The sequence below is a fragment of the Sciurus vulgaris genome, assembly GCF_902686455.1.
Source record: "Sciurus vulgaris genome assembly, chromosome: 4".
NCBI lineage: Eukaryota > Metazoa > Chordata > Mammalia > Rodentia > Sciuridae > Sciurus > Sciurus vulgaris.
Genome location: NC_136464.1, coordinates 35,939,526 through 35,963,548, shown reverse-complemented (window position 1 = coordinate 35,963,548; position 24,023 = coordinate 35,939,526). Strand labels below are relative to the sequence as shown.

The 24,023-nt window shown below is 42.1% G+C and overlaps 1 protein-coding gene across 4 annotated transcripts in view; it reads left to right on the top strand.

Annotated features, from left to right (window-relative positions):
* PLCE1 (phospholipase C epsilon 1) overlaps positions 1 to 24,023 on the top strand; it is a 333,975-nt gene that overhangs the window by 220,149 nt on the left and 89,803 nt on the right. For all 4 annotated transcript variants that reach the window (XM_079138532.1, XM_079138533.1, XM_079138530.1 and 1 more), the window contains exons 5-6: positions 19,231 to 19,376; positions 23,491 to 23,749. In XM_079138532.1, coding sequence (XP_078994658.1) covers positions 19,231 to 19,376; positions 23,491 to 23,749 — 405 coding nt within the window. The remainder of the gene's footprint in view (positions 1 to 19,230; positions 19,377 to 23,490; positions 23,750 to 24,023) is intronic.

The following is a 24,023-nucleotide window of genomic DNA, read 5'->3' as shown; positions in this document are numbered from 1 at the left end:
ACTCTCTAGGACACTTTGCCATATCTTATGCTCAGTTGGCCATATATGACTTGATGACAGAAGAAGGAGACCCTGGCCCCTTAGCTACAAGCTTTATAAATATAGCAGGAGCAGATAGTTACCAGGTATGGAGTTCATTCATTGATTGGTTTCATCCTGATTCAACTGGCTGATTATACTTCAGTCTGAAAACTCATCTTTGCAGCTACCTGTGCCCTTTGCTAAAGTTACCCAATGCCTCTTTAGTACCTTCCACTCTATTCTTCTTCTCAAGGTTGTCTTTATGATTTTTGCCTATTTGATTAAGTAAAATAGTTATAATCTGGCTCTAATAGCCCTGTGCTGTATGCTTCAAGCTGTAGGGGAACATTTGTTAAGTCCCCCTCACAGTCCCCTCACATTTTATAGATGGCAACACAGAAGTTCAAGAACTTAGGGAGCATATCTGAGCTCACAAAGCTTGTAAATAGGAGAAGTAGGATCCAGGGGAGACGTGTACCTCCAAAACCCCTATGCACGGTGGGCCTGTAGATGGATCCTGGATGTCATATATTCTGCTCCCCACCTTGAACCCCCTTCCATAGCACTTAGGAATCCCTGTCAGTCCATCTGAATATTTATCCAGTTAGCATTTCCTGGACCTATCTTTAAACTTGCTGTATTTTTCCATGTTAAGAAACATAGAGGTGAAAATAGGAATTTTGACTTCATGTCAATGTCTTAAGCAGAAATTATTATTATCTTAAATCCAATCAATTGATCATTTTTAGTTTGGGAGTCTGAACTAGCATCTTATGTATGTATATATGTATATATGTATATATGTATGTATGTATGTATGTATTCATTTTTAATTATTTTATTTGTGTGTGTGTGTGGTTCTAGGGATTGAGCCCAAGATCACATGCATACCAAGGACACACTCCACTACCACTAAGCTGCTATCCCAGCCCTTAAAATATCATTTTTAAAACTTAGTTCTTAGTTCGCATTACAGAAACTATTAAAACTGAAGCATGAAATTCTTAAAAAAAAAAAAAAACTTTAAAATGTAGGGCTCCACAGCTTGTATTAAGCTTATTTTATCTTTCTTTTCCATGAACACACACTTTGCAACAAAAATGCCATACTCAGAACACCTGAATTCCTAAAGAGATTTTACTTGTGGAGTCCCAAATGGACTAGGTAGGTTGCTGGAGCTGAACCTCCCCAAGCAGAAATGAAAAGCTGCTAGAACACATCACCTCCCTCCTGGACTCTCAACCTTGCACGTTGATGGTGATGACTGGAGGGAAAGTACTGAGCCCCCAGCCTTGGCATCACTTCCCAGGAGTAGAACAAGCTGAGTGAATATCCACAGAATGTGAGGGCAGGAGAAATAATAGTCTTTAATTGAAACAATATCAGGTAACCAAAAGGACAGGAATCCTCAGGTGTTAGTCTAAAAGCTTCCACTAACTAGTTGTTTGTGGTTTTAACAAAAGGCAATCTTTCTGGCCCTTATGTTTTCTCTACCTACAAATTATAAAATGTTAGCATTGGGCTGATTTTTAATGTGTTACATATGTTTCCTCCTACTTGCAAAAGCACACACACAAAAAAAGGAAAGAAAAAATACTTTAAATTTTGAAAAATAGTAGAGTAAAAATGGCTAGAATCATGCAAGCAAAGCAAAGCAAATAGATGCTACTGACTAAAAAGTCAGTGAGAGCCTCCTGGTAGCCTAGGCAAAAAGGGTGATATGATGGATAATATTATTCTCATTGGGAGATGGGAGGGAAAAGGAAGGAGAGAAAGAAGACAAAGAAGCAGCAGCAGTATACCAAATCAGAATATCCAAGCTGCCTCCTAGATCTCTGGGAGGAATGTCTGGCATGTGTCCTATAGAAAATAGATAGTGCCTTCAAGAGCAGTTTTGAGCACAAAAATGTTTGCAGAAACATTATCCCTTAGGCCACATTTTATTTTGCCCCTCAATAAAGACGCATAATGTAAAAGCAGGAGTCTAAAGATATGAGGTGAGGAATCAAGATAACTTGGTCCCAGTGTGGTACCCTTGACAGTCTTAGTTGGCAGTGGATAAAGCTTGGAAATCTCAGGAATGAATGCCTAGCATGATCCTTAGGATGTCTTTTGTGAATTCTAGTTGCCTTAACCAAGCTTTTGACCAGTGTGACATGCTACAGATGGTTGAAAATTTAAATTCCTGACAAGTCCTTTTATATACAGAAGTAATCCAGGTTTGCAATAGTTCTTCCTTCCACCACCTTCCCATTCCCCAGGGGTCGCCACCTGTCTACCTCCGAAGAGGGCCAAGAAACTTTATTTTTATGGCAATCTATAGTGAGGGATGGAAGGAGGGAAATTCATTTTCTACTGCATAGAATGCTGGGTTGTTGGATGGTTTTGTTTTTTATTTTTATTTTACAAGCATGTATTACTTGCAGGAATAAAGTTTAAGTCAGGGACCTGGCAATAGGGAAAAAGGAATGAGTGAAGATGAGGCACAATTGTATCCAAAAAATATTGAAAAGGTCTGTTTAATGAAAAGAATAAATTATGCACATGAAGCAGTCCTGTTACTTAGATGTTGCTCCACAAATACTGGATGACTAAACCAGTTGGCAAGGGTCTGAGGGTGGAAGTTGCCACCTGGCCACTTCACCTAGGAAGCAGCTTTAAACCTCTTTGCTGTGAGGCACAGTGGCATGCACCTGTAATCCCAGGGACTCAGGAGGCTGAGACAGGAGTATCACAAGTTTGAGGCCCAGCCTTAGGAACACAGCAAGGCCCTCAGCAACTTAGCTGGACACTGTTTCAAAATAAAAAATAGAAAGAACGGTGGATGTGGCTCATGGTTCAATCCCCAGTACTGATAAAATAAAATAAACCTCTTTGCTGCTAATGGGGCAGAATCCCAGTGCCTTTTCCAAGATGAGCACCCAAATGCACCCCCAGATTCCTAAATAATTCATCTGTCAGCTAGAATTATATGTCAGAGGTAGGCTGCCAAAAATGACTCTTCTGATCCAGGATAATTGGAAATGAGCTCTGCCTCCTGTCATCGGTTGTTTGGCAACCTTTGCTTGCTTCTTGAAGCTATTCCCAGAATGTAATCCATTTTGTCCATTCAGTTATTCATCCAGAAATACTGATTGAGTGCCAGCATTGCTCTAGGCTCTGGGGATCCTGCAGGGAACAAATAAATGGAAATCCCTAACCTCATGGAGTTTATATTCTAGTCAGATGGAGACATATGCTATGACAAATCAATATGTGGACTGAAGAGTACTAGTACAGAAAAATAAAGGTGGCTATTGCAACCTTAAGTAGTGTGGTACTTACCACTGCAAGGCTGGTATTTGAGCAGACAGGAAGGGGCTAAGGCATGCAGCGGTCTGGATATGGCAAGGAAGAATATTCCAGGCAGAGGGAACAGTAAGGGCTAAAGTCCTGCGGGAAGTGTACCTGGCACTTTCAAGAGCAGTAAGGAGTTCAGTATGGCTGGGTGGGGTGAGCTGAGGGCGTAGAAAAAGAAGCAGAAGGCTATGAGTCAGAAAACCCAGTTGTAGAGCTTGGAAGGTCATTGTAAGGGTTTTCAACTTCATCCAAGATGATAGGGGGAATCATCGGAAGGTTTTGATCAAATCGTCTGCATCTGTTTCTGACTTGTTTCTTCCACTCTTCATGTTGATATGTGCAGCTATGGTTGATTCATTTTCAATGGTGTGTATTATCCTATTGGCCTTTTGGGTGGTTCCCAGCTGTGCATCAGCTGTGGACAATGGGCAAATCTACATGGCCAAAAATTTGAAATTGCTATTAGCAAATGGGAGAGTGGTCAACAAAGGCTGCCTTCCATTGTTTAGAGCTTGCAGGGTTGGACCAGGCCAGTTGTGTTTAAATGATGCTCTGAGGCCCTCCAGGATCTATTCCCTGAGGAGACTCTGCTCTGCTCCTTCCACAACCTCTCTTCATCAGGGAGCATCCATTACTGAACCATTCATGAGGGATGAGCAGCCTTCCCATCTTCCCTTCCCTTTTACCTTCCTTTCCACCATGGAGGAGCGGGCTTGGGGGATGGCCTGGCTCATGTGGTGAGGGGCCTGGAAGCCTCTCAGAGGCACATTAGTGGCATGGCAGAGGCATGTCCCCCAGCACTCAAAGATGCAGGGTGGTGAAGGGGCACAGCCCACAGGTGGTGAGACAAGAGACAACCCAAATATTGGGGGAGTGGTTACTTGGTGAAAAAAACAAAATCACTGGGTAAATAAATATATTTAGACAAACTATATGAGAGCCAAGCTTCTCACTATTCAAAGATATAAAGAAGGAAGGCTAGGAAGAACCTTGAGGTGTTAAGTTGAAAATGTAGATTTCATTATGAATTTATGTTTTTAATATACATACAAAGATAATAAGAGAAATATATATATGTATATATGTGTGTGTATATATATATGTGTGTGTGCATAAGACACACACTGGAGTCTAAATACCATTCTTCACTAAAAAGAAATTAGAACTTCTTAGAGAAATGACATGACTGGGACAGGGAAAATTAAAGATAAGTCTGGAACATTTTGTTATGCCAGAAAGTAAGGAAATGCTCAAAGGAAGATGGAAATATGTCAAAAGGACCCAGGACACTTGGGGACAATTTGAGTTTCAAAATAAATAATGAGGGTAATGGATTCCAATACAGTGAAAAAATTACAATCCATGAGTCTATGCTGATTTATATAAATACATAAATAAGTAAATAAATGGAGAAGAGAAAGTTGTTTCTTAGCAGAGAATGCTCCTAATAAATGTGAAAAGAATGATGGAAATGTAAATCATTGGTAGCTTTCATAGAAGCAGTTGGTTCAGGTGGTAGGTTATCAATGGAAAGCAGGAGGCTGGCAAATACGAGAGGAGTAAGACCTTGGAATTTCCTACTTGGGATAGCTCCTGACAAAATAATAATCAATTACCAGAAGAGAAAATGGCGACCTTGTGATGGAGACACCTGGTAGGCAGCAACCTGACCAAATGACCAAGGTTCCTATCCTGAGTGGTGCGAAGGGGTCTGCATTAGGTGCCTTCTGGTGTGATACAGCAAGTGGAGCCCAGCCTTTCTCTGTGTGTACCTGCCAGAACAGTATCAGTCCAGTCATGAGGAAGCATCAGCAGACTCAGAATGAGGCCCATACTGCAGAACACAAGGCCTCAGAGTCTTTGAAATTACATGAAGACATCAAAGTAAGAGAATGATGAGGGACTATTTCAGGTCGAAAGAGACTGGAGAAGGAAATAAGCCCTGTGGTCCCCACACCGGCAGAAACAGCATCATTGGGGAACTTGCAGGAAATGCAGGGTATTCTACCCACACCCCACCTTCTGAGTCATTCTCTGCATTTTAACAAGATCCCCAGCAATTTTCATGCTGGGGAGTAATTACTTCCCAGGGCTCTTGATAGTGTTTCCAAACATAAGGCTTTCTCAGAATCATTTAGGAAAGCTTTCATTAGGTGATTCTACTCCCCTCCCCAGTCTACTGAATTTTATGCTAAATAGTGAAGTTTGCAGGTGGGTATTTAAAAAAAAAAAAAAAACCCTCCCAAATGATCTGAAAGTGAGTTACACTTAAGAATCACCAGGCTGGCTCTAAATGCCATTGTCATTCACATAAATGGTCAAACCAGGGTTCATTTCACTCTCAGAACACAGCTTATCATTAGTACAATTCTGCTCCAAGCACCAAGCCATGACCTAAACTAATACTTTAATGCAGGAGTGGAATGTAAATAAATATTGCTGGTTCACATTTCAGGAGTTTTCTAGACCATTTAAGTGGATTTGAAAAATACTTTTTAAAAGATTGTTTGTACAAACATCATACTCTTTCCAGTCCTTGTTTGGCATAGACTTTAATCAGATTTAAAGTGGTGAGTGTTCTTTGTAAGGTTGTATGTTTCTTTTCTTCCAGGGCATGTAAACGAGGACATCTGGGTTTTATCATTAAAATACTAAAACATGTCCAGCATTTTTAGGAAATTCAGGCCAGAGTTTATATCCTACAGGTGTTGGATATATTTGATACAAAGCTGGAACCTACTTATTTATAGTTATAAGGGGGGGGAAGTATGCACATCAACTTTGTCTCAGGAAAATATTTGACTAAAGCATTTAAATTTTGACAGTGTTTTCTAGCACTTAGAAAAACAGGAGAAAATAGAAAGAAATCTCTTAGTCAATTGTATATGAAAATATGTAGTTTCCAGATATTCTTTTTTTTTATATTATATAGTCAACATTCATTAGCTCATAGCAAAATTCACTTTTACTCTCTTATACATGAAAACGTGCCTCTTAATAGTAGTAAGATTGGCTAACCTTCCTCCTGGGCCAAGTATGTTCACATTATTTTCTTTAATCCTGTGATTCTATGGGATAGGCATGGCTCACAGACTTGCTTTAAATTGAAGGTATGGGGCAAAAAAAAACTAATATTATCACACAGCAAATGTTAGTGCTGAGACTTGCAACCACTACCTCCCCCAGCTTCTAGTACAGAACATCTGTCCAATCAATATGCCAAGATCGTCTCTTATTATTTCAGTTTGATTTGGGGTTTGTTTATTTTTGGCGTACCTTGTGTCACTTTCTAATTCCAGAACGGTGCTTCTTTTCACTTGCTATCATCTACACCCTAAGCACTTCCCAAGTCATTATTTTTTTTTGAGAAATTTCTTAAACTAGATATAAAACATGACTCTACTCCTCTAAGGTTAATAATACTCACCCTTTCTCTACAAGAAAAGCCAGACTGATATTTGGGGGGATGCATGTGACCCTTAAATTACCAGATTTCTAGACACTTTTACAGGAACTGTCAACACAGCCCTAAACTTCTGTGGCTGACTATCCTGAATAAAACAAACAGACCTCACTTTCGGCCTGCTCAGCAAAATCACTCCAAAATCCTACCAGCTATGCAGCCCCAGCCTCCAAAGTAAATCCCCTTCCTCTGCCAGTCTCAAGCTCACTTCAGCCTCCTAGCTCCAAGGTTTTGAGTTTCTCCAGCTCCTAACCTGGAGTTTGTGCCCACTGAGGCTTTCATCAGTCTCCAGCCCCTAATTTGCAGCTGGTGGTGAGCAGCTGCTCCCTCCCTTCCTGAAAGAGATCCTAGCCAGAATGTTCCCTGCAGGACCCTTCCTCCCCTCACAGAAGCAGGGGAGGTTTCTTCCTGTGGCCTCTCCCTCTCTTGCCATCCATCCCTAATGAAGACAAATAGCAACTATACCATCTATTTCTGCTCTGTTTTCCCTTGGACCTCCCTTCTAGAATTCTGCCCCAAGCCTCTGTTCTCCTCTGCCCTTTCCCTCCTGCAGCCCAGTCTGCAGGGCACAGCTGGTATCCCTCTCTGGCTGGAGCTACAGGGGAAAAGTTCAAGGCCGACATATCTTAAATTCTGCAGACAGGTCTGCCGCCACAGCCACCTCTTGGACTCCATCCAGCCTGTTGAGGGCTGTGACGTGGCAGGCCCTGGGCTGGGCACTCTTGCTTTCATTACCCTGGCTCTGTCCCAATTTGTTCCTAGGCTTTTGCCTAACTAGGACCCACTGCCACCATCTCTGAGTTAGTATCTTTAGCAATTGTGTAGCTCCCAGCTCTCCTCCTCTTCCTCACCACCAGACCACCTTCGCTCCTTCCCAACTTGTACCACCCAGCATGTACCACTTCTGCACCCAACAGGTAGGGCAGGTGGTGGTGCATCAGAGCCTCTTCACAGAGACAATTGAAGCTCAACCAGTTATGGACACAGGATGTCCTGAGGTCAGGAGGCCTGGAGTCTCCACTCACTCATTGAGTAACCTTTGCAAAACATCTAACTCCTCTGGTCCTTTGTTTCTTCATATATCAGATAAGGGAAGTAGACTAAATAACATCTAAGGACTTTTGAAACATTCTGAGGTTCATTGATTTATTAGTTGTTGCCCTATTTCACAGGACCACATGGCTAGAAGCTAGTCTACTTTCTGGACAATTTCCTGGAGGTAGCCTTGGCTTCCCCCCATGCCTTCATCTCACTTTGGATGATAAGAAAATCTTCCTTTGTGTTTGATTTTAGAATTCCTCCAATGGCATAGTGGTTCTGGATTTATGGCACCAATTATATAAAATTCTGTGATGCCCTTTCTATTTTGACCTCCTGAGCACCCATCCCAAGCAGTTTCCAGAGATGAAAGGATGTGTTTTCAAGTGGCCAGATAAAAGTGGACAGTCTGCAGAACTGCCACTGGAGACAAGTGCCAGGCTATGTCCACACCAGGCCAAAGTAACTGAGAGGGACCAACGGTCAATATTCCAGAGTTCTTCTAGATGTTAATGTGCCATTGTGAAAAATATCACATGGTCAAAGGAATTGGGAAAACACTGAATATTAACTCCTTCTTAGAGATTTATCATGCACATTAGCATATAAAAGGGCCCAAGAAATCCTGCCAATAAAAAAACCTTTTTTTTTTTTTTTCAATCCCAGCTTTTCCTCAACTTATAAGGCCCCAGACACTTCACATCTGCTAGGAACATATCCCCCGGAATATGGTTTGGGAAGCATTACCTCAAAAAATTGCTGACCTATTCCTATCTGGGATTTTTAGAGCAGAAAGGGATAATGACAGCCATATTTCTTGAGCACCTACTAGGTGTATAATGTGGGGTCATAATTCAAAATTGGCAGATCATGTCTGCCCCTCAAAATTTCAAAATCTAATGCCTCAGAGGGACAGATACATATGAACAAGCAGGTCAGCCAACAAACAGGACAAATGAAGTATCAAGTGTAGCTTGGAAGAGCTGGAGCTGAGCCACTAGGCGGTCATTTGATGTCTAGAAATGAATGCAAGCTCTCAGCTGTCAGTCTCAAGTTCCTCTGCTTTGCTCCACCAGACGGTTACCCCTCACCAGTTACATGATCTCCTTGCAGGACCGTCACTGTTTATTTTTATAGATTAGATAGTTGGCGAGGCATTTCAAGTAATTTTATACTGTACTGAACATCCTAGAATTTTTGCCTTTCCTATACAACTGTGTTTTTTTACACAGAATCGGGGCGTGTTCTTCCTTCTCACAAAGCAAGAAAGTTGTTGAAATGGCCAATGTCACGTGATATGGTTAAATCTGTTCCATCAAGTGCTATAACTGCAGGCCAGTGTCCCTGAGGTTTCCGGGACAAAGGCCCTGGATTTTCAGGGCAGCTGACCTTGAAGAACTTGTTTTGATTCACCACTTTTTTTCCCGGACTTCCTTACCTATCAGGCTGGACATATTCAGATGTCCCTTCTTTCTCAGAGAGCTTACCCTTCCTCATCTCCTGCCCTCGCCCCTCAGGGCCGACTTTTCTTAGATGTTTTGTTGATAGGCTTTCTGAAAATTTCCCCCATACCTTTCTGCCTTCCTTTCCTTCACCTTTCTGGCAACTTGATAAGATACAAAGGGTCATTCTTTTGGAGGCGCTCATCCTTAGGAAGTCCCTCTCCGCGGAACAGAGGAGAGAAAACTAGAGCCATAATAAAAAGGCCAGCGTTGTTTCCATAAGGGCTTCATCTTGAAGAGGGAGCTGCTTATTGTTTTTTTTAATTATCAATATTAGTTGACATTTATTGAGCATGTACTCAGCTCCGAACCCTGGAGTCCTTTATATATATTGTCTGTTTTATTAATCACCACACCCCTTGTAATACAGGACACTGACTGTCCTCTTTTTATGAATGAGGATATAGAATCTCAGGTTAGTTTAGAGACTTGCTCAAGGTCACAGAAACAGTGAAAGGCAGAGCCTGAAAATGAACCTTCATTTCATTAGCTTTGAGTCCATTCCACACACTTTGACCCACCATGGGACAGAGAAGTTGGGGAAATCAAATTCAGGTTTCACCAGATTTAGTCCCTAACAAGTGTCATTCATAGAAGCTCAGCCCTACACACATACCCTGCACAGACAGGTGATTTAATTATCTTCTTCTTAAAGGTCCACTATATCTACCTGTGTCCAGAAGGGCCAGAAGGTAATTGATCTTGGTGAACTGTCAATATCTTTTGTTTCTTCACACAGATTTGTCTTCAGGGCAACATATGCCAACACATATAAACCATTTTCTCCCCTTCCCTTCTCTCCTTCCCACTTGATCATCAGTGTTGGTTTGGTTGTGGGTCTCCTGCCCCTTGCTCATCATCTGTATTGCAATTGATAAAAGCTTTTATTTCACACCAAGTGAAAAAGTAACCTGCTGGACTCACTTTTTGCTTACCTGGGCAGGTGCCCACCTGCCTGGGGCCCAAAGTGATTCGCAGCATGTCTCCTGGCCCTAGCAGACAACATTCACTCATCCCCTTCTCCCAGACAGTGCAGCATCTGGTTGGTGGTTTCTCCATCCAGGGGGCTCACTCAGGACCCCTTGAAATGGGCCCAGCCCACTGTAGATCAAATGAGAAGTCCACCACTACCCTCTCTCTCCAGTACCCAAGAATCTCAGGGAAAATGGGATCTTTAAGGCATAGACCAAAGTACCCACAGGCTTCTGCATCATGGCTCTCCAGGTGTCCTTCCCCAGCACGTCATTTGAGCCTCTCGGGTGCAGAGCATGCTGACAGTGGTTGCAATGGGGCCATCTGCTCTAGAGTAAGTGATCTTGCTCTAGGTCCCTGGAGCAACTCAGGTGCTAGGCTCATCTCCTGAGAAGAGTAGCATTAACAGGGAGTTGACTGCTACGCCTTATGCATAACTCAGAGCAGGAGGTTGTTGGGCACCTGCCTCCCAATCATGCCAGACATTGAACTGGGAAACAGATGAGCAAAATTATCCTCCCTTCAAGGAGCCCCATCTCCAGTGGAGGGGCCAGGGATAGTGGTCACAGTGCAGTGTAGTATGGACTCACTAACCTGAGGGCTCAGGAGGACTTCCTAGTGGTGACATCTTTGCTACCTGGTAACTTATCGGATGGAGAGCATAAAAGTGAAGGAGGAGTCAAGGACTGGGGACAGAGTGAACTTGAGATCTTGGGCCTTTGGGGTGGAAATATCCAGTTCATTCTTGAATATACAAGACAAGAGATAGTCATTTGAAGCCAGCAGCAGAGAAACCTGGGTAAAACCAAGTTAAGTGAAGGAAAACATCTATGGGGATGAGGTAGCGTAAGAAGAGAATCAAGAAGGGCCAAGACAGAGCCGTAAGATACACCAATATTCAAGAACCCACTCATGCCTGTAGAGCACCGTGTTATAAGCATGGGCTCTGGGCTGGGACTGCCTGGGTTGAGATTCCACCTCCCCCACTTACCTAAGCTTATCTTAGGCATGTAACTAAACCTCTCTATGCTTCCATTTTCTTTATAAAATGAGGTGATAATGGCATATTCTTTTGGGGGTTGTTATACAAGTAGATGAATTAATGCTTGCTAAAACAAAGTCAATTTAAGTAAGCTATGGGAGCATTTGATATCATTATTTCACGGATATCAGAAAAGAGCAAACCCATGGGGCATAGTAGTGCATGCCTGTAATCCCAGGAACTTGGGAGGCTGAGGCAGGAGGACTACAAGTTCATGCCAAACTGAGCAATTTAGTGAATCCCTATCTCAAAATAAAAAGTAAAAAGGGCTGGGCACGTGGCTCAGTAGTAAAGAATTTCTGGGTTTAATCAAGAAAAGGAAGGAGGGAAGGAAGGAAAGGGTGCAAACGCAGCCATGACAGAATCGGTCTCATGGTGCCCACTGACACTGGCCAGATCCCCTGCGGTGGGAGAGGAGATGAAGAGCCCAGGAGGCACACCTGAAGTGAGGAGGGACAGGTCATGCCGAGTGGTAGAGATGTCACCATCTGCTGGGAGGGCAGGTCTGTCTGCCTTGCTCACACCTGCCCCAGTGCCCTGAATAGTGCCCAGTGAAGGGTGAGCTGCTTCAGAGTAGACACCAGTCATGACTTGCTGAACACATAAGTATTTGCAGGAGTTCCCCCAATAAGCTTCAGAGAAGAGGCTGCAGGGACCAGGCACACCACAGTGGCAGCTACTCAGCAAGCAGTTCTCTTTGGGGCATCTCTGAACCCTCAAATCTTCTCGGGAGACACCTGGCTGCCTCTGTGAGTGATCTGCAAGGATGGACTCTGTCCTGGGCCTTCTCTGACACATGCTTTCATCTTCTGACTCAAATTCAGGAGGACCCTGTACTATTCTTCAGGACATGAAAACAAATTTTAAGTAGGTGACAGAATAGGAGCATTGGAAAAAACCATCAGGTTCCAACACCACATTCTCTGTGACTTAGAATGCTAACATTCTGTTCCTACAGGGGATCTGACTCAGCTGCATCTGCAGCTGAGCTTCCCATAGTCTTTGCTAAGAGCCACTTCTTTGCCCAGTAGATTAGAGTGACTGTCCAGGCCTCAAAGCTATAATTAATTCACAAGAGGCTAAGCCTCTTAAGAGCAAATGGAAAGTAGCAGGGCCTGGTAGTTTTAAAGCCAAGGCTTTTGACTTGGCTTATCCCTAGTTTACAGGTGTAACCTTGGACAAACTTATTTAGCCACTCTGAACCCCAGGTTCCTCTTCTTAGATTGGGAAGGGTATTAGTACCAGCCATGCAGAACTCAGAGTTAAATGGGATAAGCTGTATACTTTTCAAAAATACATGTCTGATACGTGAAAAGCTATTGTTGTAATTATGATGATGAAATCATGCAAAGAGGGACTAGGGGTGTAGCTCAGTGATAGAGTATGTGCTTAGCAGGCATGAAGCTCTAGGTTCAATTCCCAGCACCAAAAAGAAAGATCATGTGAAGAGGGAGAAAAATGATTCATAAATATCCATGTGGTAGGATCAGAATAATTTGATGCTAGCAGTTCATCCATATCAAGACTTTTTATGTAAACTGTTAGTTATGAATTTTAACCCCATCAAATCTAAAAGGGACTGAAATAACTAAGACCCTACACTAGAGCTATTATCAATTACTTTTACAAAAGGGGAGAATATTCATGAGATGAGACTTACTTTTGAATATCATTTTATAATTGGCGTCCAAATGAATAATCCATTCAATTCAACTGAAGATGGTAAGAGAAGGTAACACATTCCACAGAGCTGCTAGTGGTTCCCTAGTCCATTTAACTAGAAATAGAATTTACCTATCTCAGAATATTTTCCCTAGTTGGTTTTAAAACAGTCAATAACTGCGGTGAATTTAAAACTTAATTTCTGAGTATTCAGGGAATTTAGAGTGAAGAATGTAGGAATAAGCAACTATCTTTGCTTATCATGAGCAAGAAATTCTACAAATAGTAGGAAGGTAGATGGAATAGTACACTCTCCCCTCTCAAGGAGCTAAGCAGAGAAGATGGACATGCACACAACTGCCTCATTGCCTGGCAGAGTATGCTATCTTCATTCTCTTATGCTTGCTTCAACTGTTCCTGCCCCATGCCTAGCATAGTTCCCTGCAAATTCACAGGCATGCAGTAACTGTTTGTGGAAAGAATAAGCACCATTATAGAGATATAAATAAAGTGCCTTGGGAGGGCAACTGGAACCAGAAAGTGGTAGAAAGACTAGTCTTCCAAACATGCAGCATACAAATAGGTGAATTGGCCTTGTACTTATCCAGTCATAATATCAACCATGCTACTATTTAATTACTTGCTTGTGTGATTTTCCCCAATGAATCTTCAAGTTCTAGTCTTATTTTCTAGCGTCCAGCATAGTTCATGGTACATGGCAGATACTCGGTAAGTACTTACTGGAAGGAGGGTCATCTCAAGTCACAATACATTTGTTGGGTTTAGTTTTTTTTCTTTTTTTTTGTCTTTTGTTTTCATTTGCAAATTAGCAGAAACTAAACTCAAAACTGCTCAAATAAAAAAGGGAAATTGCTTTATGTATATGAGATCACCAGAAGGTTTCAGGCATGGTTAGATGTTGGAGTCTGACAAATGTCCTCAGGAATCTATCTTCATCTTTCTTTTGTGTTGGCTTTATTCCCAGACAGGCTTTTCTGATATTGTAGCAAATATAGCTGTTGATAGCCCCAAGCTCAGATCTTTACAGTTTATGATTCCAACAAAAAGATGTGTCTCTTCCTGCTAGTTTCAGCAAAAGATTCAAGGAGAACTTTCGTAGGCCTGTCTCTGTTCATACTCTGATCATCACGGAGGCCAGGCCTGAAGGTAGGAGTGTGGCCAGCCCCATTTAATCTGTACAGATTAGGATGAGATGTGGGACAGCCAAAACAAGAGTACATACAAAATTCCCTACATATTCATAGCACAAGTAATCAGAGAGAAAAGTGGCATAGATCTAAGTGTAGGAAGAGAACAGAAAATGGTGCACCTAGTAGGACTGGGATGTCAGATGGGTAAAAAAGATCTAGATCTAGACATAGATATATTCATATATGTGATTGGACAATTATTACTTTTAAAATGGCATTTTATTACTACTGAGGAGTCATGGAAGCCTGCAGGAGAGGTAACCTGTGAGTTATTCTTTTTTTAGGGAAGAACAGTGCTCAGGGCAGTCATAGATTCTCCTGGTCCAGCCTCATCTCAGTTAGCAAGTGGAATTTAGAGACTGCTTTCTTCTGGATTTCTGTGTTCTGGTAACATGAGTAATAGTAGAGGTGGTGATAGCTGCTGCCATAGTCTTGGTAGTAAATGTTCATCGAGGCCTTAACCACCCACGAAGCATTGTGTTGAGGTCTTCAGATATGGTCTCCCCTTTCACCCTCACTGTCATTTTTTGAGGTAAATATTATTCCCATTTTACTGAAAAAGGACTTGAGGCCCAGAGCAGTTAGGCAACTTGCCTCAGGAACATGCCCAAGGGAACAGTGGAACAGGGACTTGAACATAGTTCACCTGACTTCGCTCTTCCGCCTCCCTTGGCATCCCTTCCTAGTTCCAAATGGGTTACAGTCCTGGACTCAGGTACATTTGGTTGTGATGAAGCCAGAGTGGCCAATTTATAATATTGAACTGCATGGACTACAGAAATGAAGGGTGGGCCCTGATTGAAGGGCCCAGGGTACAGAAAAAAGATACTGAGTCTCTGGGCTAGCTCCCATATTTCAGTGCATTTAAGAATCACCAGTGGGCCTGGGGCTGTGGCTCAGTAGTGAAGCACTTGTCTAGCATGTGTGAGGCACTGGGTTCAATTCTCAGCACCACATATAAATACATGAATAAAAATAAAGGTCCATCAACAATTTAAAAAAAAAAAAAAGAATCACCGGGGAGTTTATCTAAAAATGCAGATTCCTAGGCACTGTCCCTAGCCTACTAATTCCCAGGTCTGGGTGAGGTCTTGGAATCTGTATTTAAATGAATATCTTACCACCACCCCTAGTGACTCCAATGTGAGTGCTCACACTTGAGCATCGCCTAGGCAGGGGTGTGTGTGTGTTACATACTTTTCATGTGTTGCATTCAGTGTGTGCCCACATGCTCCAGTTCAAGGGTTGTCTTGGTCCACAGAGGGTGGGCATACACATACACTTCACATAAACGACTTGAGAGTAGCTTTGTCTATACTTTAATTATCTTCTGTAGATTTTACCATTTGAGCCCAACCTTTGCAGTTAGGGTGACAATAACCACTACAAAATATCATCTTTCTATGAAAACTTATGCTCAGTACATTCAAAAAACTTTTTTGGCATAAAATCATTTGCCTCCTTTTTCTGGACCTGGGAACAGCAATAGGAAATGTTTAGGCTCCTTCCCAAATATAATTCCTGACCACTTGGAAGCTGAGAATCCTCCCTGCCCACAGCCTCCTGGGACTCTGATGGCCTGCCTGTCAGCCTGCGGCACTGAACATCCCCATACTAGAAATGTGGGAAAGATGGTCTCTGTCCTTGAGAACTTAGGGTCTGCTGAGGGAGACAGAAGAGACCCATGTGAAAGAGTCAGACATACACATGTAACAAAAATAAGCCAGATGCACACCCCATGCAGTGGTGAGAATCCAAGTATAGACATAACTTTGGGCTCAAGATATTACATTAAGTCCAAGAGGAAGAAATTGAATGTAAGGTATTCAGTGAACCATCAGCAAAGCCTCCTCAAGGAGGCCTCATTAGACTCGCAGGGGGCAGATCTTGGCTGGTCGCTGACACTGCTACCTATCTGTGAGCACAGCAGGCCTGACTTCATGGGAGCACAGAGCTCAGAGTGCCATGGGGTACCACAGCATGCAAGCTTGAGGACATACTCCAGGAGCAAAGCCAAGGAAGTTCTCCTTGAGGAGGTGAAGATTTTGTCAAAATCCAGAAGGGAACCTTGCCCCTTACTTACAGGAGGACCAGGGCCCAGGTGCAGAGGACACTCCAGCCTGTGGACCTACCGCTTTATCTCCCCATCCTGGCTTGTGTGCCAGTCGGTGGACCCTGAAGGTCTGAAGTTCAAAGTTGACCTATGAAACTAAGTGATGTAATCTGCCACAGTTAGCACCTTTCTACCGTAAGGGCACTCTTTATGTTATAACCATGGTACTTTATACTGATGTGTATTTTGTGTTTTTCTTTTTGACTTCAGTATTCCTGAAATTCCTTCTGAATTGGCAACACATCCTATTTTCCACTTCATAAATATGACCCACCATTTATGCTCTGGTCAACATTTTGACATTTATCACTGAATCTATTTTTTTCTCCTTTATTTTTTCCATGTATTTTGTCTCATTGATGACACTCCCACCACTTAGTGCCTCTAAAATTGTGATTACATTAGGCCATAGTAAGAATCTTCCCTGAAGTTTGTAAGTGGATGGTGTGTGTGTGTGGGGTGTGTGTGTGTGTGTGTGTGTGTGTGTGTGTGTGTGTGTTTATGATAACAGTGCTTACATAATCTCAACAACCAGGGGCCCTGGGGACTCACACTCGGTGATGGAACAGTTGGCTTAAATTAGGTTTCCATGTGAAATACAGTATTGCTATTTTTTTCCTAGCATTGTGGGAAAGTGTATGGAAAATGATTTGACTGATAGGAAATAAACCTGGATACATGATCAGGATGGAGACCCAAAACCAAGTGGTGTTCTGCACCTGGGCTATGAAACAGGCTTCTGCAGGGGAGGGGGATTAACCCTTTCCAGTCACTCCATGGTACAAGAAAGCCTGAAAGAAAAATGACTTTCCAGAGACCCTAATTTGCCATGAATTTCATCAGGAAAGGCTCTAAAGCCATGGAAAGACTATAGCCAGAGGCCTCATGTAGTAATCATTTGGGTGACTTTGAGGAGCCATTTTAGCTTTTCAGGATCTCACATATATCTGTAGGGAGAAGAGTTTGAATTTTCAACTCAAAGAGTTGACCATGTTATGATTCCAAGTGATTTCCCACTGTGGGGCAGGGCCTGTCGAAAACCATTCAGCCTAAAGGAACAATTGGACAGTAGCACCAAAGACTGACGGTCTCTATTAGCAAAATAACTTCTTAACCTAATGGAGTTAGAGGTTCACAAAAGTGGCTTTTAACTAGGTGAAAGGACAAGGCATGGAGATGGTGAGCAGGAGATAGCTCATAGCTGCAGAAGGGTCAGCCCTGGAAATCCCAGAAGGTTCCTGGAGAGACCTGAATGCAGCTTCCCCTAGAGTTCTGAGTCCAGATCTGTTCTGCTTTTGCCTGAGGGCCAGTGCGGTCCAGAGCAGGTCCAGAGGAGGACTCATGATCAGGCTAAGGAGAGGTACTCTTCTTGGTGTCTTCTGTTCCAGCTTTGTCTTCAAAAAACACAGCTCCAAATTGAGTGTTTAAAAGGACTACCTAGGGCTACGTGTAAAGAAACTATCAACTTTCCTCAGATGAGAGAAAGAGCACTAGACTGGGAGTCCTAGTTTTGACATCAACAAGAATGGTGACCCCAGAAAGTCACTTCTCCTGTGAGCCAAATACTCAATCTGGAAAAATAGGGTTGGACTGCCCTCTACGGTTGCTGCCAGCACTAAATGCCATTAATTCTTATCTTTTTTTTTTTTTTTTTTCCTACTCTTGGACATTATGCCCTTGACCTTGAACAACCTGCAGTTGTCTGGGTCACCACGAGGTCTCTGTTCAGGTCTCACCTCATGCAGGCTGGGGAAGGCTCCCCAGGTTTCAGCACTATTGCTGATTCAAGTGTACCTAGTGAGGGCATATGGGGTCAAGACCAAAGTGGTAGTCTATTAACAAGTGAACTTATCAAGCCAGATGTTAGCCAGGGTGGAGAAATTAACTTAAATGGACACTGGTATCCAAACACCAAAGTATAGACAGTAGCAAAATAGTCTTAGAGGTAAAGCAGGTGATTTCAAAGCTGTATACCATAAGGAGGTAAGTAGATGTGAATTATTACTAAATTTTATACTCCAGACTGTGTAGTAGTAGAAAAAACAAATTCTATTAGAATACGTTTAATCCCAGAGTTGGAGAACATTAGCGTTTATGTATATACATTGGGCATTTATTGGGGATTAGTAATATAGCTCTGAATCAGGTACCCTGAGTCCACATCCAACCTGTCCCTCCTGCTAGGTGAGGACCTTACACAAGTCTTTGGATCTGAATAGTCCTTGACTCCTAGAATTGTTGTGAAAGATAATTGTGATAACATAGGTAATGCTTAGAATGGTTCCTGGCACATAAAAAGTTCTCTGTGAATATTTATTCTCTTTATTTTGACTTTTGAAGTACGTAATAGATTATATATCTGTAAAAATTGTCCAAAAATGTTTTTTTTAATTTTTTCATTTGATAATATGTATTTTATTACTTGTCTTTAATCAATGCTAAGTGCATTGATTGCATCTAGTCTTGATGTCCATCAAATATATTTCTATGAAAATTATCCTGAGGCCTTATTTTCTCATACTCATGGAGCTATATAGCTCTAAGGGATCTTTTGGGAGGCAGCAATGCTCACCATTATAACTACTATTGCACTTTCAAGAGGGATCTTACCAATTGTCCTTTTCAGCCTCCTTATCTTAAAGATGAAGATGAAGATACAGAGACATTAATGACTTGTCAAGTTTCCATATCAAAGCAGTGATGGAGCTTTGTTTTCACTTTAGATCTCTAGGCAGAGTCCTTCCTGTACTAATACTGTCTTAATTTAAAAAAAAAAAAAAAAAAAAGTTTTCTTGTGAAAAAAAAAAAAAAAAATATGTGCCTGGCTTCCAGATAGTTTCAATGAATGCCCCTCCTGCATCTTCCAGGTGAGCTCCTGGGTAACATGGCTGATCCTCACAGCAGGCTCCATGGAGGAAAAGCGAGAAGTCTTCTCCTATTTGGTGCATGTGGCCAAGTGCTGCTGGAACATGGGCAACTACAATGCTGTCATGGAGTTCTTGGCTGGCCTCAGGTAAGTCAGCAGGAACACCATAATCTGGACAGTTTCCTCTGACTAGCTGAACAGCACTGAATTCCCCTGGCTGTCATACTTACCCAAGCGAAGCAGTTGGGAGTGATCATTTTAGGGAGTATACGATCCTCTTCCAGAACCACCAGCCCTGTCCTTCAAAGATGCTGCAGAATTGGCCCCTGTAGGCCAGACATGCTCCTACTTCACTGTATCTGATCTGATCCCATACGCTTTGGCCAGGTTAAGTAAAATTACCTGGTGGCGTTGCCCATTAACTCTATCACTGGTACCTCTCTTCCCCTTCCTGCCCATAAACCTCACTATCACCTCTCCTTTCAGCTCTACCTGAATTACCCCAGCATTGTGAATTCCTGACCACTAACCGAGGCTAATATTGACAATAAACTTCCAATCATGTTGTTTTTTTCATTATCATTGAGCACTCACCGTACGTCAAGCACTGGGCTAGCTAAGCACATTCCACTGTTTGTTTCTTTGGATTCTCAAGATTGTTTTCTGAGGTAGATAGTATTATTGTTCCCTATTGTACAAAAAGAGGAAACTAAAGAGTAGGTGAATCATTCACACAAGGCATGGCTGGGGCATTGGACTTCAGAGCCCATGATCATGACCACTGTGATATTCTGCTCCTGTGCCTTCTCCACCAAACTAGTAACGTCACAAAGTCTCCCACCTTCTTCCTTTCAGTCTTGGTTATGTTGCACAAAATAACTGCTCTCCTGCGGGAGGCAGCATGGGTATGAGGAAGGAGACCATGAGTTGTCCAGTTAGTAACAGGGGATCAACTTCTGTCTCCCCGCATCCCACCGTGGAATAGCTGTGTGATCTGGGCAAGTCACTTGACCTCACTGAGTCTCAATTTCTCTGTCTATAAAATGGGGATAATAGGGAAAGGTAGATGTACCTGGCACGCAGTAAGGCTACAGAAAAAGACGGTGATGGTGTTGTAATTGTTTTCCAAGATTCGCCAACCCTGTGAGGATTCTCACTATAAGTAACTCTTGCCTTATAGCATCACAACATCAAGATCTTTCTTGGGTTCTCCAGATCCCTCCGTAGAGACTCCAGGTTGGGCAAGGAAATGAAAATTCTGAGTGGAAAATCTTTTTGTCTTTTGAACTTTCTTACCTGAAAATAAACTCAAATGATCATCCCATTGGCATTTAAAATGACCATACAATTGTTCCCAGCATGACTCACAAGAAGGAAAAAAAACAGAACAATATTCCAATAAGAGGAGGCTACTTCCAGATGATTCTGGGTTCTTTTTGTGAAAAGTTTTCTATGAAGAACCTGTATTACATTTATTTTAGGAAGAATGATCATATTATGATAAAAATAGTGCACCGACAAGCAGGAACTGGCTATTGGCTGAGGACCACGCCTCCTCTCTCCTCTTCCTGGGGACATGACTGTGCTCACAGCACGGTGCTGTCTCCCTCCAGAGTGAGCACTGAGGACAGCAAGGCAAAAACCACTATGCCTTTTATGTCCCACCCCAGAAGTCACACTGTCACTTCCGCCACACTGAACTTGTCACAGGGGACCAGCACTGAGTCTTTGTGGGTGGGGACCACCCAGGGCATACTACCGGGAGGTGTGGATCCCTGGAGTCCATCTTGGAGACTGGTTGCCACGTGCCAGGTTTTAGTTTCTCTAGAGACAAGAAGAACTTCAGCATGGCCCTTGGATACTTAGAGTGATTTTGACTTTTCAACTCAACTTAGTTCAAATTTGGAATCCAGGAAGGCATTGGGTCCAGGAAATTCTCGTAGACGAGGAATAACCTCAAACCAGGCTCCACCTCACTGATCCTTGTGAATTTTATCTTACACCCCAGGCCCACTGCCACTGACTCTCATGCTCCTACACTTGGGTTAACACTAAACTGATCTTTACGGACAGATGGGAAATGTATCAGGTATAACTGGCTCTTTAGTTGGAACAATGGATGCAGGAGATGAGTTGCTGAAAGTTCTCCTGATGGAATGATGGTGGAAGCAGAATTTGTGTGCACTTTTAGGCTTGAAAGTGTTTGGATTCCAAGTAATTTAACTGCATCATCATAACTAGAGATTTTTCATTTTTTAAGAACCAGATGGGAAGGAGGAGTACCCTTGTTGTTAAATGACTTTTGTTTTCTATAGGTATTGTATGTTTTGCTTCCTCTAAATTCTCAGCTCTTTTAAGGAAACAATTAGAAGTCCAGAAATTCATAACCAAAGACATTCACTCAATTGTGCTATCAATTCAAAATAACCCAGATTAACAATAGAAAAATACTTAAAGGACATAATATGAGGCATCCAGATAAAGGAATAATATTTAACTATCAAAATGATGTTTATGACTGATAAAAAAAATGATGCTTATGAAAAGCTTTATGTCAAGAAACAGATAACATATGACCAAAACACTCTGGGAACAAAGCTGTCTATATTTAATAATATTGGCACTATTTCTACACTCATACAGAGTTAGGTAGAATAAATACTGAAAGGAAATAGTCTGTGTTTCCTGTTTGTTTGATGAAATTATAGGTGTTTTTTCTATTTTTTTGTTCCATTTTGTTTAGTTTTTGAAATAAGCATCTAGTACTTTTATAATCATAAAAAGACATAAGCATTTTTAAAATAGTGCCAGTTCTCCATCTAACAAAAAATAATTGATCTTTGCTGAAGTGTGTCCTTTACCCCAAGCATATCCTGACATCTCCTTTATTAACAAAAGGAGAAATCATTAGTGAGAACAACCTCTCATTCACTCATTTTCTTCATTTATTTATATTCTACTTTGCTCCTCAAAAAAAAAAAAAAAACTCATCTGTTTTATAAGAACAGTTGTAGGAAAACTTAGATGAAATTAAAACAGTTTTATTTTTCCAATTCTTCTGCCTTTCAAACCTGCCCAACTGGCTGTCCCTACCCTGACCTTGGTTATACACTGGGAGATTCTGTGACTTTTCCAGTTATTCTTTTTTTTTTTTTTTTTAAATATATTCTTTTTAATTTTTTTTTTTTTTTTTAGTTGTGGTTGGACTTTATTTTGTTTGTTTATAGGTGGTGCTGAGAATCGAATCCGGTGCCTCACACATGCCAGGCAAACACTCTTCCACTGAGCTACAACCTCAGCCCCTCCAGTCATTCTTATAGTTAATAAGCAGTCACGTTTTCCACACTCATGAACAGGTATGATTCTTAGCAATATAAGATTGATGGGGCTGAAGTTGAGGCTTAGTGTTAGAGCACTTGCTTGGCATATGTGAGGCCCTGGGTTCAATCCTCAGCACCACATACAAATAAATAAAAAGGTCCATTGACAACTAAAAAAAAATTTTTTTAAAAAGAAATATGAGGTTGAGTCAAAACACACCACACACACCAACAGGTTGCCTGAGAGTACCTATAAGTATGATACTACTTATTTACATTAAGTTAAAAATACACAATTCTGTAACTTGCTTAGCAACATATACATATATTGGAAAAGTATTAAAAACTATAAGTCTGGTATGGTGGCGCACGCTTATAATTCCAGTGACTTGGGAGGCTGGGGCAGGAGGATCGCAAGTTCAAGGCCAGTTGCAACAACTTAGCAAGACCCCTGTAAGACAGAGGTTCCCCGCAAAGGCCAGGTGGCTTAATGTCAAGCTCAACTCAGTAGAAAGCAATTCTCCAAAGAGACCAACAGTGAGTTTCATATGTACCACCAAGGGACTCAGATCAAGAGTAATAGATGGGGCAGGTTTTCTGAGGGCATTCCTCCACAAAAATCTGTACAAACCACATATAACCCACGACATTTCCCTTTTGGCGGTAGCTCTCAGAGGAGCTCAAACCTCCATTCAGGACCGTAATTAATTCATACCATAAACCTATATCCTTGTTCGTATCTGTCTTATTCAATTTTGAGTTTCAGTTCACAAAAACAATAGTCCTATCATTTCAGGAAGTTGGTGGGAGACAGAAATCCTCAATAAATATTAACAAGAACATGAAGAAGGTAGTAAGAATGAATTTGTATGGAATTTAGGATATTTGCTGTGTTCCATTATTTCTCCTTCAGTCTAAATAATGTCATTTCTATGCAATAGGTCCAGAAAAGTCTTAAAGATGTGGCAATTCATGGACCAGTCTGACATCGAGACCATGAGGAGCCTGAAGGACGCCATGGCTCAGCACGAGTCCTCCTCCGAGTACAGAAAGGTGGTGACCCGAGCACTGCACATCCCCGGCTGCAAGGTGGTTCCGTTCTGTGGGGTGTTCCTGAAGGAGCTCTGCGAAGTACTCGATGGAGCCTCGGGCCTCATGAAGCTTTGCCCGCGGTACAATTCCCAGGAAGAAGCTTTAGAGGTGAGGCCTTTGGGAGCCTGTGCTCTGTGGAGCCATTATGGCCGCTGGTCTCATCAGCCCTGTCTGTACCAACTGCCACCGAGTCAGAGAAGTCCTTGTTATGTTGTTTCTGGGTCAGCAGGTAGGTTCTAGGATGTTCTGGAGGAAAGAATGCCAACTGCTCGGGGCTCCCTATTCTTAGGTTAGGTTTCACGTGACACTCTGTAAGTACCCGTGGAAAAGGGTGTTATTTCTGGCTTTTATTTTAAAGGCTGACAGGTTTTCATATTGGGTG